The 16061-nt window shown below is 40.2% G+C and overlaps 2 protein-coding genes across 4 annotated transcripts; both read right to left on the reverse strand.

The window, feature by feature from the left end:
* Positions 1–863: 863 nt before the first annotated feature.
* Positions 864–8450, reverse strand: c8h5orf34 (chromosome 8 C5orf34 homolog). Its single transcript, XM_042102193.1, has 12 exons — positions 7996–8450; positions 7813–7902; positions 7074–7696; positions 6799–6891; positions 6559–6679; positions 5660–5751; positions 5468–5537; positions 4759–4917; positions 3339–3460; positions 3096–3212; positions 2646–2686; positions 864–2228 (listed from the first exon to the last, which is right to left on the reverse strand). Exons 1-12 carry the CDS (start codon positions 8194–8196, stop codon positions 2029–2031), a joined length of 1929 nt encoding a protein of 642 aa, XP_041958127.1. The 5' UTR covers positions 8197–8450; the 3' UTR covers positions 864–2028.
* A 119-nt stretch (positions 8451–8569) lies between these two features.
* On the reverse strand, positions 8570–15763 carry paip1 (poly(A) binding protein interacting protein 1). Of its 3 annotated transcripts, none has more exons than XM_042101720.1 (11): positions 15365–15763; positions 14374–14525; positions 13986–14183; positions 13473–13585; positions 13038–13149; positions 12590–12715; positions 12039–12145; positions 11187–11307; positions 10899–10953; positions 10711–10783; positions 8570–9645 (listed from the first exon to the last, which is right to left on the reverse strand). In XM_042101720.1, exons 1-11 carry the CDS (start codon positions 15564–15566, stop codon positions 9555–9557), a joined length of 1350 nt encoding a protein of 449 aa, XP_041957654.1. In that variant the 5' UTR covers positions 15567–15763; the 3' UTR covers positions 8570–9554. The 3 variants fall into 3 exon arrangements, with proteins under 3 accessions (XP_041957654.1, XP_041957652.1, XP_041957651.1); XM_042101718.1 differs by having other exon boundaries at positions 11187–11304; positions 15359–15763; XM_042101717.1 differs by having other exon boundaries at positions 15359–15762.
* Between the last annotated feature and the right edge of the window lie 298 nt (positions 15764–16061).

Genomic DNA, 16061 nt, shown 5'->3' on the forward strand with positions numbered 1-16061 from the left:
AAAGATAAAAAATACTAAAAACAACATCATTCAACACCAAATGTTCAAACTCACCACCCTGCAGCTCCAATGCCTTTATGAGTGCTTTCAACCAGTTTCAGGGGGCTACTGAAATTAGACAGTACACACACAGGAAGCTACAGCTTTGATAAGATCTGCTTAGTCCATACCCGACTGTATGGTGTGAAGAGCTCACAAGGGCTCCTTCAAGATTCTCGACAAGACAGACCACATACAGTAGTGCATGTATTGGTCACAGCTTAGTGATGCCACCTACTATGTGAGGAAAATAAAGTCCCAACTAACCAACTATACTATTTTTGTCCTATTAAAATGATCATAAAAAAAAAAAACACACTTAGTTTTACAATTAATACATATCTCCATGTTCATAATGCTTTGAATACCTCAAATACTGGCACAAAATGAATCGGGTATTGTATTTACAGACTTAGAAAGAGTCCCGCACAATGACCATTCCACAAGCAATTATTTTTCATTAGGAATTACGTTTCGGTCTTAGACCTTCATCAGGCTTTATGTGGGTACAAAAATAGCACTCGTTTTGCACTTTTCTTTTTCGAATCTAGGACCTAGGAATAAAAACCAATGGGCACGCAGTACAAACCTTTGACGGTCCAGTCATACTAACAACATCTTTATCTTCCATCCAACAAGGTTTGGGCAGGCTAGGAATAATACCTTCTTTAGATATTAATGTACACATGTGGCTCCAAAGAAAAGGCATTTAATGTGCAAAGAATTTTTTTTAGAATTGAACAAAAATATTTTGTAGGTCTTCATTTTGGGACCTGAAGATGACAACCTCTTCCCTGTATTTACACAATGACCCATATGTGGGTACTTTCAAGCGCTAACCCTGATTGTTAAACTACCCACACAGAGGACCACAAACCAGTTTTTTTCAAGTTGAATTTTCAACTTCTTTCAAGGATTTTACAGCATTCCTCTGTGGATATCATAAGGTAAGTGATTTTTAAGACACACTATGTTTCATTATCTTACCAAAACTTACAAATTACTATCGCCATAAATATAATATCTCCAAGTAAAACAAACGTGCACTGACTTTAATGTCATTCTGCATGAAGGCAGGAGAGCTTGTTACACAAATGTTACTCCTTCTACAATTACATTGATTTTTGTTTTTATTATTACATTTTGTAAATTCGTAAACACTTTTTATTCATTAAATCATAGGCATAAAAAAGGCCATGTATAGTCAAAACAGTTAAAAAGCAGAGCAATGGAATAAGAAAAGTGTAATTGTAGCACAGACTGTATACCGACAGTATTAACAGAACAACCACCCTAATGCAACACACAAATCATGCGTTCCCAATTTAGTGCATTATGCTTGTTATACCTACCAGTGCTAGTCTTTAATGTCTTTAAACACTCCATGTACAATGTTGTATGTGATGGAACCATGCTTTTTTTACCCTCATCAATCCAAATAAAACTATCCTAATTCACCTGCCAGATACCCTTAATGTACCGCCTGCAGTAACCTTTCACATATCCAACAAATTCATTAGGAGCACTATTAAGAATCTTCAATAGAGTGCACTCACCATGATGAAATCAACCAGGATCAGAACTCGGTGTAGGTTTCAAAAAGACCCAGTCTAAATGGTACAACCCATAGACTGTATATATACAGTATACAGTCTATGGTACAACCACTTACTTCCGCCTTTCTTCTTCCTTGTAGGTGAGGCCACGTTACCAGCTTTTAATTAACTTTTCACAACTCAAAAAAAGGAAGAGGCTGTAAACCACAAACACTGACATAAATGGGTTTGGATATCCTTGAGATTCTCCATGTTGTTCTCTATACCACTGTTGAATAACTAATGAAATACACTTCCCGTTCGTCAACCGTCCCTGTCTTCGATGTTACAGGGACAGTATGTAGACTCCAGGGACAGTAATTCCCAGTAAACACTCCTTACTGGTCATCCATTCTGCAGACAATAGATCTTGTGATTGTAAAATACCCCTTGTTCATACTGGACTATTGCTGGCATACTCTTTGTGTGAAAGTAGGGTCTCAATGTCCTTTATGGCCTTCGATGTTTTCTGGAGGGCATCAGAGATGCTGCTCTTGCCGACAGAGTAAATGGTGCCACTAGAGGTTCTGGAATCCTCGCTGGGAACTGAAGAGATTCTGTTAGTTCTGATGAGGTGGCTGTTCTCCAACAGAACTGATGATCGTTTGTTAAAGAATGCTTCTCAATGACTATCCTATTTCAATCTATCAATGATGAAATTCCATACAATAGAAGTTTGCTATGTTTTCCAGGTCAAGGCCCCCTTAGTTGAAAGAGACACAGCTGAGGAAGTGACCCTCCTATTATCCTACAAATCATATAAAATTGTGTTGCTTATAAACCGAGCTAACAATAGTGTGTTGGGTGGCCTAAAGTGACAAGTATGAAATTACTTTATAATGGTTTATACAATGGTTACAAACGTATGATCACTGACAGATTTATATCTGCTGAACTTTGTTTTATGTCATTCTTTTTCTGGAAGAAACATTTGGCGGACGCCCTACAGTAACCCTCAGTACCTTCTCTTCAAGATCTCTCAAGATCTCTACTATACAATATCAAGGATACAGTTAAATCTCTTGATCTTCTCCAGTTCTGCTACCACAGATCTGAAACGAGATGAAAATGAAAGATCAGCAAAGGTGCAATCCAACAGAGTATGGCTCAGAGTTGTTCTAACCGTCTAGTAACTCCTTCAGCAGATCGACATTAATCAAAGCACAGAAACCTGAACAATTTGGGGCAGGCTATATAAGTAATAAAACCCTAGTAACTATCTAGAGGAGCATTCAGACAAGTGGAAGTTAAACTAAATTTGTTAAGCCGGCCCTTGAGTTGGATCAGCTCCAACTTTTAATTGGCTCTTTCTTGATCATCAAATTGAATCGAAATCGGGTCAATAGTATCTGTGTAATCACACTTACAGAAGGACAAACAGAGAAACCACACTGGAAACATAATCTCCTTGGGGTGGATAAGAACTAATGAATGACACATAATGGCCTGTTAGACCGTTACCTGCTGCATGTTGTTTTGCTACTCTGCACCTGGACAGGTTCTGGGGAGTAAGCCTGGTCGGGGCTGAGACACGTCTGCTGAACCCAACAACACCATTCAACTGAGAGCGACAAATATCTGCAACGCACATGAGACAGTATATGAATGCTTTTCGAAAATGTAAAAAGTCACTAAAGAAAACTGTAACAAAAACAATTGAAGAAGATAACTTAAAAATGTAAGTATTATTATGAAAATATCTACTTGTGGTATGGTCCTGGGGTCTCAGCTTGCACCAAGAGTTGTTGTCCACTGGGCAAAGTCAGCTGACACCAGCTACAAGGCTGCTGTACTTCTGATTGCATCTGGTGGGCCTGACCAAGTTTCTGTAACAGGTCAAATTAGATATGTGTCAAAGTCAGAACAACACTGACACTCCACAGTATACATATCCAGGGCTTCATTTGTGGGGGAGCCAGAGGGAGCTCTGCTGGACCTCGGAGTTTAAGCCTCTTGAGCTCCCCCTCCTGTAGCGGACAATTTGATATCATTGTATAGTGGCTGGTACTGTAATGGTTCTGTACCCCCTATAAAACAGTTCACAGGTAAACCATGCGTTGAAATTATTTATTAATATTATATATATTATATTAACCTAATCATGTGTATTGGAAAAAAACATCTTTGCGCATTACTCAGCTTGACCACCTGATGTTTTACAAACTAGATGTACCGCAAAGCGCCGCTCAGTCCTGCACATCCTCTCCACAAAAATAAATCATGCTTGTCAATTTATCTCCATCTCCTACTGCATCCCCTACTCTTGCAAATGAGTAAATGAGTGTGTGCATGGGTGTGTTTGCTTTTGTGTATATGTGTGCTTCTGTGTGTGTGTGTGTGTTCGCTTGTGAGTGTGTGTGGGGGATAATGGTGTGTGAGTGTGTTTGTGAGTACAGTATGTGTGTGTGTGTGTGTGTGTGTGTGTGTATGTGTGTGTGTGCATGTGTCTTTATGTGTGTGTGTTTGTGTGTGCCTGCGTGCATGCCTGCATGTTTGTGTGTGTGAGTGCATGCATGCGTGTGTGTGTGTGCGTATGTGTCTTTATGTGTGTGTGTGCGTACGTGCTTGTGAGTGCATGTGTGAGTTTGCGTGTGCGTTCAGGTGTGCATGCATGAGTGTGTGTGAGAGTGTGTGTGTGTGTGTGAATGTGTGTGCGAGTATGTGCACTGGGCATACACATACATTAACAGAGAAAGACCATGTGAGAAAAACAGGGGATTCCAAGGCACTCTCAATTGGTTCTCTCAAAGGTTAAAAAGCCTTTATTTTGTTGGCTCGGTTACATTTAAACCTTTAAAAAAACTCTGACGCGTTTCGGCAAACAAGCCTTCATCAGGGAGTCAAAAAAAGCCGTTTTTTTTTGACTCCCTGATGAAGGCTTGTTTGCCGAAACGCGTCGGAGTTTTTTTAAAGGTTTAAATGTAACCAAGCCAACAAAATAAAGGCTTTTTAACCTTTGACAATTGAGAGTGCCTTGGAATCCCCTGTTTTTCTCTCATCTACATTTTCCCATCCAAAGAGCACCTCAAACAAACACATTTGAGTCCAGGAAGCGCTCCTAGACAGACATTTTTAGAGAAAGACCATGTGTTTGTATAGGTGATGGACTGTATGCATCACTTACCTGTGCTTGTGTGATCGTGTTAATCTTCCACATTGTGTGCACCTTGACCCCATCAAGAAAAGTGATTTCAGCACTACCGTCAGAAAATGCCAGAAAATGCCCCCAGTCTGGCCTGTGTGCTTCCTGGACAAGCTTCAGGGGCTCGGAAATGTTCACTTCCTGTATAGTAGGAATCAAGAGATGCCAATTTTATATCTGAAGATTAGATTTTGGAGTAATGTCCAATTATCTCACCAACAATGTGTCGATACCATATGTAACAATACTTGATATCGATAACAATAACAATGATATCATGATAGTCAATTGTCAATTTTGTGATACTCAATACATTGACAGAAAATCATCTATCCTATGATTCATCATAATATCTGTGCAACTGAAGAAAAGTAGGCAAAACACTCTTAAATAGGCATAAACTGTGTATTTAATGTACAACAAAGTTAACATAGTTTTTTGCAGAGTATGCCATTTTCTCCCAGTTAGCTTCTTCTTCATTACAAGATTACTCTCATTCATTCATGTGATATGCACCATGAGAAGTCATGAAGTAGTGACTAGTACATCAAATTGGTCCATTTATTTGGAGCACCAAACGATATTTGGTCCTAGTGTATCGATAACGTAATAGAAAGCATCTGTCAATACACTATTTCCATATCCAATAAATTGTTCCACCCCAGGTTGTGACCGTGACGGCAAGATTTACCTTCTTCCAACAGCAGTTTATGTACGCCAGTTTCAGAGAGTCTTTGGCTTGGTTGTAACACTCCAAAATCCTATCAAAACAGATATATCATATTTTTCTTTTAAAAAATACACAATGCTAATGTCATATGCAAAAATATGGTCATATGCAAAAAATGACAGCACAATACCTTACATGTCGTCACAGACCCACCTGTTAGCACGCATCACCACTGAAGACACCGAGTATTTCTGGCCTGGGATGTCTGGTGGAAGGTTGCTCAGATAGTAGGTGCTCTCCATGTTCTGCCAACAGACAATAATTCTTATTAGTATTAGAACTCCAATGATTGTTCCGCAAATTTGTTTTTGCATAGCGATATTATGGTTCTGATCATGTATATAGTGTGTATATAAGAGTTTATATAGAGTGTGTGCGTGTGTGTGTGTATGCGTGTGTAGTCTGTGTGCGTGTGAATAACGTAGTTTACTTCATAATACAGCACAAACAGGATAGTGTGAGATACTTGCCTAAATTCTAAATGTTGTATTCTACTTTTGGACATGTTTCCTCTTCAGTTGAGGTCAGGTTTTTTTTTTTTAAATCACCGAGTAGTCAGTGGCTTTATGATTTCTGATGTGTTGTCTAGGGCAGGGGTTCCCAAACTTTTCCACGACAAGGCCCCCCAAATACCACTAGGTTCTGGCTAAGGACCCTCTTGATGTGTTATTAAACACATCGACAATATAACGGCAAATGTAAAAATACATTAAGCTATTCCTAATAATTATTTAAGCCACAAGCACTTCGCAATGGAGCATACAGTGTGTAAAAATTGTATTTGGGGCTTTCTGTTATATGAGAGCTATCACTCTACTATTATTCCCAGTCATTATCATGGAAAATATAATGTTCAGATATGCATCACATTATTATAATGGCATTGTATAACAACCCTCATAGTAATATGTATATTTTACATTTTTTAAATGTATTTATTTGTTGCTTTTATTTTTCTTTCCAACTTGCTGAGGCCCCCACTTTGAAAACCACTGGTCTAGGGATTCACAGCTGACAAATTAGGAATTAAGGACACATAGTTTATGACTTACATCACCAGGTCTACATCCTGCTTTGTGATGAGTAAAGTAATTTGCCAACACCCCATTTGATCTTATGACTGATCCATCTCCTGGAGAAATCTCTATGATGGGAACTGTGCCACCAATAATTCTGTTAAGCAAACATACCAAAACAAACAAAAAAATACAAATGTACATCTAAGATTATGCAGGACAATTAAACTGAAATGTATTTACTGTCTGTAACAGGAATGAGCAGAAATGTCATACCGATAAATAACACCTTGACACCACAGCACTTTCACAAGGTCTGTTGCCATGCCTTCGTGTGACTCATTGAATGGTGAGGATCCAGTGTTCCATCTGCAAACAGACACAAATACACACACAAACCGTTTGTAACCAGTTTCATTGGTTGGGAGAGGATTTTTCTTTTTTATTAAAGTAAAGTTTTAAAGTAAAGCATGACATACACAATAGGGACTGTATTAATATCAGAGCAAAACTGTAGGAACTAAAGATAGGTTACATCAAAACAGTTTTACCTGTGCATGTGAGGAGAGGGACATCTAAGAGGCAGAGATTCAGGAAGGATTGACTTCAGACCAAGAGTACCATCGGTCTTTGGGGCCTGGCAAGTTTTGTTTGTGGAGGCCTCTTGTGTGTTCATGCTTCGGTTTTCACTGGATTCTCCATTCTGTGTTTTCCAGTGGCTGATGGCTAAAGACAAAGGATGGTGCCAATTTGTTGGGTAACTGGCACAAGAGTGGTGTTGAACAACAGTTGTGAAAAGATAACCATTCCCAGGTATTGCAGATTGAGACTCCCCAACTGTGATCGGTTTAATAGGTCCCTTCTGTTGACTAGATTCACAACTCCCATGGTTGTTCACCCTTTTGATTGCTTCCAATGTGGATTTGTACACAGATTTATCCCCACTGGAGACTGGGTGGCTCTGAGTTATGGAGGACTCTTCTATTTGGTCGGTCAGATGTTTCTCTCCCTGACTGACCCTGCAGCAGAATTCCACAAAAAATTCTTCCCCAGATGAAGTGAGAATAAGCTTCCCATTGCCGTCCACTGAACTCAAGATGGTTTCCCCACCTGGGCGGGTTTCAGGAGAGCCTTCTGCTGGCCAGTCAATATCTGACACAGTTGAAAGCAACCACTGGAAAGAAGGGGGGGGGGGGGGGGGTGGGGGTGAGTGGCACCTCTAATTAAGCTTGGCCTACTTTTTAGTCATTAAATCAAGCGACTCAGGCAGTCACATATGAACATGAATACCTTCCGATCGTAGCTAGGAATGAGTTCCTCTGGTAAAAATGGATGTGTGGCATACTTGTTCCTGAACGTCAAAGCATCCACCAATAAAGCCTGGAAACATTTTACATCTTAGTAAGCAGGTAATTTAAGGCATGCATGAATCAAATGATTTCTTGGTTCACTGATCCAATTTACAGCACCCACCTTGTATTCACTGATAACAAACCGAGTCCTCTGTCGCACTCTTTCACTAGCCTGTAAAGGGTGGGCACTTGCGGGCCGAGCTTTTTCAAATAAAAATTCGGAACCACACGGTGATACACACAAACGGGACCCATTCGTATAATGTAGATCCACCGACTCACTTTCATACATAATCATTAGCCTTATGTTTGCCATTTCCATAGAAGGTATGTTACTCGCAAACTGACGTTTCCTTGGCAGCCTGAATAGCAGGCAAGGGCAGTTAAACAAACTAGCGACTTTTTTACATTACCATCACCGTTATTCGCCGAGTTAAAGGTCCTATTCTGATTACACTTGTCTGTTATGCATACAATTACTTTACTTTGTAACATCAAAACAGCTTCAGCTTCAAAACATGTCTCTGCTCAGTTTCTACCGAAATTCCCGCATCAAAAACAGAAAGTACTGATTGGCCCATTCACTTCTTCTTCAACCAGAGCCACTGACAAAATATCTTGCGCCACCTACTGCAGCGGAGAGTGCAGTGGAACGTTAACCACAGCCAGGGAGCCATTTAGACAAAAGACAAAAACTCTTTTATAAAGATTTATTGCAGGCAACCAATACTGTAAATAATATTTACAAAAAACTATAAAACAACATTCGTTTGCATGGGATTTGTATGATGGTATACCGTATAAACAATAACAGGTGATTTAAGCGAATCCACCTTGTACACTTGCAGTTTTTGCTGGCAAACTGTGCAATTCGGAGCAATGTTTCACAGGTAAGATTCAAAATTAAAATAACTTATAAATGAACTCGAGGCTGATATTTCTCTTGACCAGCAGTGCCAAAGATTCAAACTGAATACTGGTTCAGTTGAACCTGAAAAGGAAGAACAAAAAAATAAAATAAAACCCTCCCTTTTGTTCAACAACATCCAAGTTGTCAAACAATCCCACAACCAACTTTACTTTAAAGCTCTCTACTTGTGTCTCTATGTAAGACTTGCCTTACATTAACTGCATGTCCAATGGAGTCTGACCACAATGCTTAACTGACTGAGTACCCATCTTAGTGAAGTGTGTAATGAAACTGATAAACAGGGTAATCCGCCACTGTAGCCAAAACTTTCTTTGGGTGTATTTGTTTCAGTTAGAAGCAGTTAGTAAGCAATCTCAAACTACACACGCACACAGTTGATGATGCTTCCCAGTTGTTTAGTTTAAAAACCTCACTCCACACTTCTCTCCTAGCATGCAACAGAGACAAAGTTCGACAATCGAAACAAATAATGAACTTTCCAATCAGTGTCGAACTTCGAACTGTTGGGCACAGTGTAACTGCACGATGGACGTTGATTGCCGCATCTTAAAAACAGAAATCCCGGCCATTAAAATCGGCAACATAACCGCTATTAAGTGCTAGATCCACACTGAACTCTACAGAAAAAAAAGATTTAACTAAAAACAGTTTCGTCTTTGTTTTGATTTTTTTGTTTCCAGTTGAAAACAATCCAGCAGGTCAAACATAAGATAGATGAGCTTGTCCACAGTCCTTAAAAATATTTCACATTACGATTTCTTTTTTCTCTCCGACTCCAAGCAGAACTTTTCGAAAGCCTCCTCAATTTCAGGATCCATCTCGTCATCTTCGGTGTCAAAACTGTAATACAAAAAAGTGTACTTAAGTATGTTTCCAATCCATAACAAGGTGTGCGCCAACTCATTAGCAATGAAATGAACCGAACAGCGCAATGACAACATAACTGCATAGGTTCAGATCTGTGGACCCAGGCAGTGTCTGAGTGTGCTATTCAAAATTTGTGTAAACAGGGTACGAGTAGTACTGCTAAATAAACTGCAATAAACTACATCGTTTGAAGAGTTTCTCATTTAAGCTCTTACATTGCAACTGGTCTCTTAAGTCGATTGTGAGAAGTGTCAGTGTTAAAATGTTATCTTCTATGGTCAAACCAAGAGGTCAGAAAAGAATAGATTGTATTGTATTTAAAAAACGATAACTTCTGCCAGACTACAATGGAAGAGTCCTGTATTCCAGTCTGCCATACACTGTACTGACTCCAAATAAGGAGCTGCATTGATGCAGTTATATATTAATTCAACCTTTATTTATTTTCAGAAGTTCATTAAGGTTGGTCCTCATTTTTTCAGTGATGCCAATGGCTTTACTGTATAGTGCATGATACAATATACACTAAAGACTTCAGCAAAGTTGCACTATAAATGAGCTGTAAATGAAGATCATTTTAAAAAGTGTGATTTGTCCAATATGTTAAAAAAAACACATTCATCTCCCTATAAACATGGGTGGCCACTCCTCCTAGAGGACATGGGGGGGAACCACACCATACATTGGATCCTCTCATTCATGGGGTCAAACCAATGAGAATTGTTCTAACAGGTCTGGGGTGTAGAGCGGGTGGGATGCTGATTTAAGCCTTGCTAAAGCCTCTTTCTCATCTGTCTGCTGACTAATCTCAAACTTGGTGTTGGGCGCTGGGCTGTGGCCCACACGCATTGTCAGCCGGACAATCACATGACTTCAGTCAAGAGGTCCCAATATGACCCGTAGGCAGAAGGCCCCCAAAAGGTCATAGCATTTATGCTGTGTAGCACAGGTTCATTCCAGAAGAGTCTGGGGACAGACTGCTGTTTGGAAAAATGAAGGGGGGGGGCGGGGGCACAGGTATGGATTGTTTTCACTCACGTATCATTTCCATTTTCTTCATAGTCGTCGTACCCCTCTCGATCCAGTATCTCCTGGTACTTCTCTGAATAGTCTGAAAAACAATGTTTACTTGATCAAGCCCTTTATTTAATTCCTTTGATTGATCAATCAATCAATAAATGCATATTTTATGTAGAACATTCTGGGAACATTTTGAACTCATTCACCTGGATCTGCAGCTGTGAATGGAGTGCCATCTGCAGTGTAGAATGTCGGCTCATTCTGAGAGAGAAAGAGAGAAAAAGAAAGAGAGAAAAAGAAAGAGAAAGAGAGAGAAAAAGAAAGGGAGAGAGGGGAGGAGAGAAAAAGAAAGAAAGAGAAAAAGAAAGAAAGAAAGAAAGAAAGAAAGAAAGAGAGAGAGAGAGATTAAATTGATGAAAAACAGAGACAGAACCTCAATGGTCAGAATCATACATATACTTTAACACTCACTGCATCCTTATTTCCATCCTTACCATGAAATAGTTTGGATCGTTGTCAGGTGTGGCCTCACTGGAGGCAGACGCCGTGTGGACTCGGCCCCAGTTACTCGACCTCAGCTCCACCAGCCGCAACAGCATCTGCTTCACATCCCTACTGGAAACACAGCCACTTTGTGTGCTCTGCTCTGTATTCACATCCCAGTAAAATTCACTCTCATCCCAGTTTGCAATATGTAGTACACAGAAACTGTATGTCCCTGGTAGCACAGTATGCAAAACTGAAGAGGTCACTTGCAATATGATAATGTCATAATAATGAGAATACAATTAAATCAAAAGAACAATACAAACGTATTACGGACAGTTACAATATCATGATTTGCGATAGATGGCATCAGGCAAGTGAAAACAGAGAGATAAGTACGTTGACACACAGGGCCAATCCCAAAGTGAGCCCTGAGGACTAAGGACTCACAGAATTGATCTCGGGTGCTAATTGAGTGTGTGAGTGTGTGTGAGACCACATGGGCTCAGATAGGTAGAAATGGGATTGGGACAGCACTTCACGATGTTTAATAACAAAGACATTACTGACACGTGCACCATGCACGTGTGTCGTGCTGTTGTTTACCAATGTAATTTCTGGATTTCCCTATGGTCTCCGCGGTAAACGTCACAAGGCTTTGAACTTTGGATAATTCCCTTTGGTGACGTCTGCACTGATGCAGACTCACGGAAAGGGCTCGGTAAGTGTGTACTCAAACCCTCACACCCTTTTGAAATGCGACATTGGGACAGCCCTAAGCCCTTTCGAATTTCGCAAGAACGCGCAGCAAAGTCTGTGAGTCCGGAATTTGGGATCGGGCCAATGTCATTTCCTCTAACCTGCTACAGGTAGCATCCAGCACAACATTCTCGATTCTCTGGACAAGCTCGTCCATGTCGGACTTCCCGGTCTCTTTCCAGGCATCCTCCAGCACAGAACCTGTCAGCTAACCAAGACAAGAGGTATTTAACTCAACCGATCTCAAGTGATAAAAAAAAAAAAAACATGACCAATAGTAATGAACACTTTTAGAGTTCTGTATAGTTAAACTCTAATGGCAAACAATGCAGTGTTATCAAGTGTAAAGATAACTCAGTCTTTTAGGGGTGGGATAAAATGAAACCAGATTGCTATAAATATAAGCAGAGTGGATGTAATCGGAGCAGCTCACCCTTCTGATCAATAATGATTCATCAAAGGCATATATGGAAACAAATATGCAAAACTGAATTGGGTAATAGCCGTGAATTCACCTTAAACTCCAAAACACTTCTACTTAACTATGTGAACCATGTGAAACAGCCTCAGTGGCAGTTATTTCTAACAGATTATGTGAAGGCAGTGTCAAAACTGACAAATGTCCGAAAGGAATGAGACAGAAATGTCAAACCTTTAGCAGTTTCACTGCACAAATAAGGTTTCCATCCACAGGATTGGACATGAGTGCGATCGACAAATCCTTCAGAGCAGTGAGCAAAATCACTGCTCTAGTTGGAGGTCCTTTAGGACTTTTTACCTGATAACATACAGAACAATCGCTCTTTACAACACATCACATTCATTCAGAATATCTAGTGTAAGAAGTATAGGTACAGTACAATTCTGGAGAAAGGCTGGTAGTATTTTAGCTCAACAGCCAATAAAATGGCACCCCTCCATTCCAGACTCAAGAAGTAACATGTTGCTTGCCTGGAATTGTTAGACTCTGTCCAAGATACTATATTTATAGTTTAAAATGCCACAGCTCTATTAGAAGTACTACACCAATGTATCATTAAATAGGCCATTTTCCTTTGACCGTTCGAGAAAAATGGAAACTGCAGCAGCTATATATTTACCTCAAGGTTTAAGTACAGCTCTCCCAAAAACAACACATATGAGTGAAAGTTTTTCTGTGTCTCCTCATCCCCACGAACTGCCTGATCCCTCTGCTCATACTCAGTTCGACACCTGTAGAACAGAACACAGGTCAGACATCACAAAGCCACTTGACCACAATGGTGATGGGATCTGGGAAAACCCATCACATGGTGAAATTTCACTTAAGATTCTGATACCAGTAACATCAAGGATGGTATCCAGGATGTTGCTAGGGGACGGTATCCAGGATAATGATAGGATGGTATCAGAATCTTAAGTTGGTAAAATTTTATCAGAGAGGGTTAAAACAACACAGTAATCAAGGATTTCACCATGTGATGGGTTTCCCATATCCCATCACAACTATGAATTATTATCTATGACAATGAGTTGCTATTTTTAAGGCCCTTTACCTCTTCAATAAAAGCTGACGAAAATTGCCACTGGCTGGGGAGATTGCCAAGTTATGAGAGAGATGATTGCAAAGCCTCGCCCCAGTGTAAGAGAAGTTGGGGATGGATGTGGACTGGCAAAAACAGAGACAGAGGCTGTTATTCATAACCAAACACACAAAACACAAAATCAAAATATCACACCAAACACACTATCTCTATTTACAAGTAGGACCTAATAAAAAATCACACTTGACTGAGGTTAAAATTCATCAGACAACACAATGAATTTGCTCATTCAGGCAAAAGACTAAGCAATTCAACAGACAAATCCTTTCAAAATAATAAAAACTCCAATACACTGTTGCAGGTCATGAAAGTACACTTTAAAAGTTACTTCCCTGCTAATGTGGCAACAGCGTACACAGACTGTGAAAAAAGCTCAAGCTCAAGTGGTTGCACTACAGCTTTGGGTGTTTCTTTTTGCAATATTCCAACATACTTAAAAACAAACAACTTTATCAGGGCACATACTTGGGTATAGATAAGTTCCACCAACTCCACCAGGGTTTCCTCTGTGGTTACCCATTCATTCAGGGTGGCAGTGATGTTCTCGATGTCAAACTCAAATGAGCCTGGGGAGGAGTTGAGATGACTAAGGATTTCTTGCACCAATTCAGCCAGCGTAGATGGAGGGTAGTAGCCATCACTGCTGTCCTCATATTCCAATTCCTTTGAAACACAATGTATGTGTATAGGCATCACAAGGTTTGTCACATAGTACTTACAACCAGATTGTTACAGCAAATGTTAGGTCATGTATAATTCTGTGGTGACAAGTCACCAACATGGAACATGAGAACATCAAACATGTCTGAAAATACATTTGGCCGCAGAAGGAAAACGAATTTACATGGATTACCTCATATGTGTAGGAGGATGGGTAAAACTCAGGTGCGTTCACTGATAGTTTAGAGCTTCCCACTACATCATCGCTGTGCAATTTTAAGGCGGTAGAAGTACTGTTTGGAGTCTGTGTAGCGTTTGATTTGGTTTTCGTTGGTCTTCTACAGTCTGAGAGGATACACAAAAGGCAAATCATGAAGGGGGGTGATCGAAATTGGGTGTTTAAAAAAACAAAATCACAAACAAGGCCTACATAATTTGCAACAAAGAATCATATCGTTATTATGATTGTGCATTTTATTGAATCACGCAACACCAAACTGTCTGTCTGAAGACACATTGCCCATGGTTTCATCTAGAAAACTTGCCATCGAAGTCATGTGATGGATTTGGCAGTGCAAGTGTAGTGTAGATCAGCGCGCTAGGCAATAGACTAGTTTCTACCTGCTTGAAAGTCCAAAAACAGAGTTCGGCGAGGGTATTTGCCAAGCTTATGTGGCTGAGTAGGTAACAGGGACAACGCAAGCAAAGTCTGTTTCTCATACGCCTGTTTTGTGTGTCTGCTCGTGACAAGAACATTACACTTCACAATTTCAATATAAAAACAAATGTGTGAATTGACTTAAAGCGTGAACTGACTGACGCCAGTTGAGCGAGCATGTGAGATGCCGACGCTGCTAGCAGGCTAACTAGCGGGCTATTTAGGCTAGCAAGTTGTCACAAACACTAACATAGATTATGTCACTTGTGGCCTAACTGCATTAGACCGCACATAGTAACAGCAGAAGGGATTATTGCCCAATCCCAACAACTATGAATAGTCACTTGTATATCAGGTTTCTAAAGCAGGTTACCAACACTATAGCTAACGTTAGCTATGGGAACTTTGGCTAGTTTGTCAATAACTAAGCATTCACCCTCAGTTTGCTAGCTCGCTAATTTAGCTTGTTAACGCTTGCTAATTTTAGATGGACTCTGAAGGAAACCAACAAAAACCTTACCCCCACCTCCTGGAGCGCTGCCTTCCAACAACGGCGGCGACGTCCGAGGCTGTCTGAGAGGTTCACGTTGGTTGAAGATTGAAGGTTTAGCGTCACCATCTCCTATCTCGGGATGTGGCGGACTGAATACCTCCCCAAGGCCGGGGCTGGTGGGTTTTCCTCGGACTCGACCAGCCCCTGGTGTTCGGTCAAAGTTGTCGGTCATCATCCGTGTTTGCGTGAGGAAACCTCAGAACCACGTTTTTATATCAACAGTCACACATTCAAAGATTTCGGTGCGATATTCACGATAGTATTACGGTTACGCTTTGCAACACTACGCTCATCTCACTTGCATATTTACTATTTCGGTTTCAGCAAAACGAAATTGACCCATGGAAATATTCCACTTCCTTTGTTTGCCGTTTCTAAGGCGGACCTGAAACTACAGTGCCATCTACTGTCTGGAGTAAGAAGAATCCTGGTGGTTTTAAAAATGTTACAGATTAGCGGGATTGACGCATACCTGATCCTCTTAATTAGCAGTATGTGTAACGCTGCTGTAAACACTTTAATTTTAAAGATTTAACGCGATTATAATTAATCCATTTCAATTTGAGTATCACAAGTGATCCACATTTCAATACAAGCAAGTGAATGGGATCTGATTGTCAATATTTCAACATGTTATAGAACAATTAAAGCACATCAAGGAATTCAAGGA

Source organism: Alosa sapidissima, chromosome 8 (genome assembly GCF_018492685.1).
Source record: "Alosa sapidissima isolate fAloSap1 chromosome 8, fAloSap1.pri, whole genome shotgun sequence".
In the NCBI taxonomy this organism is placed as follows: domain Eukaryota; kingdom Metazoa; phylum Chordata; class Actinopteri; order Clupeiformes; family Clupeidae; genus Alosa; species Alosa sapidissima.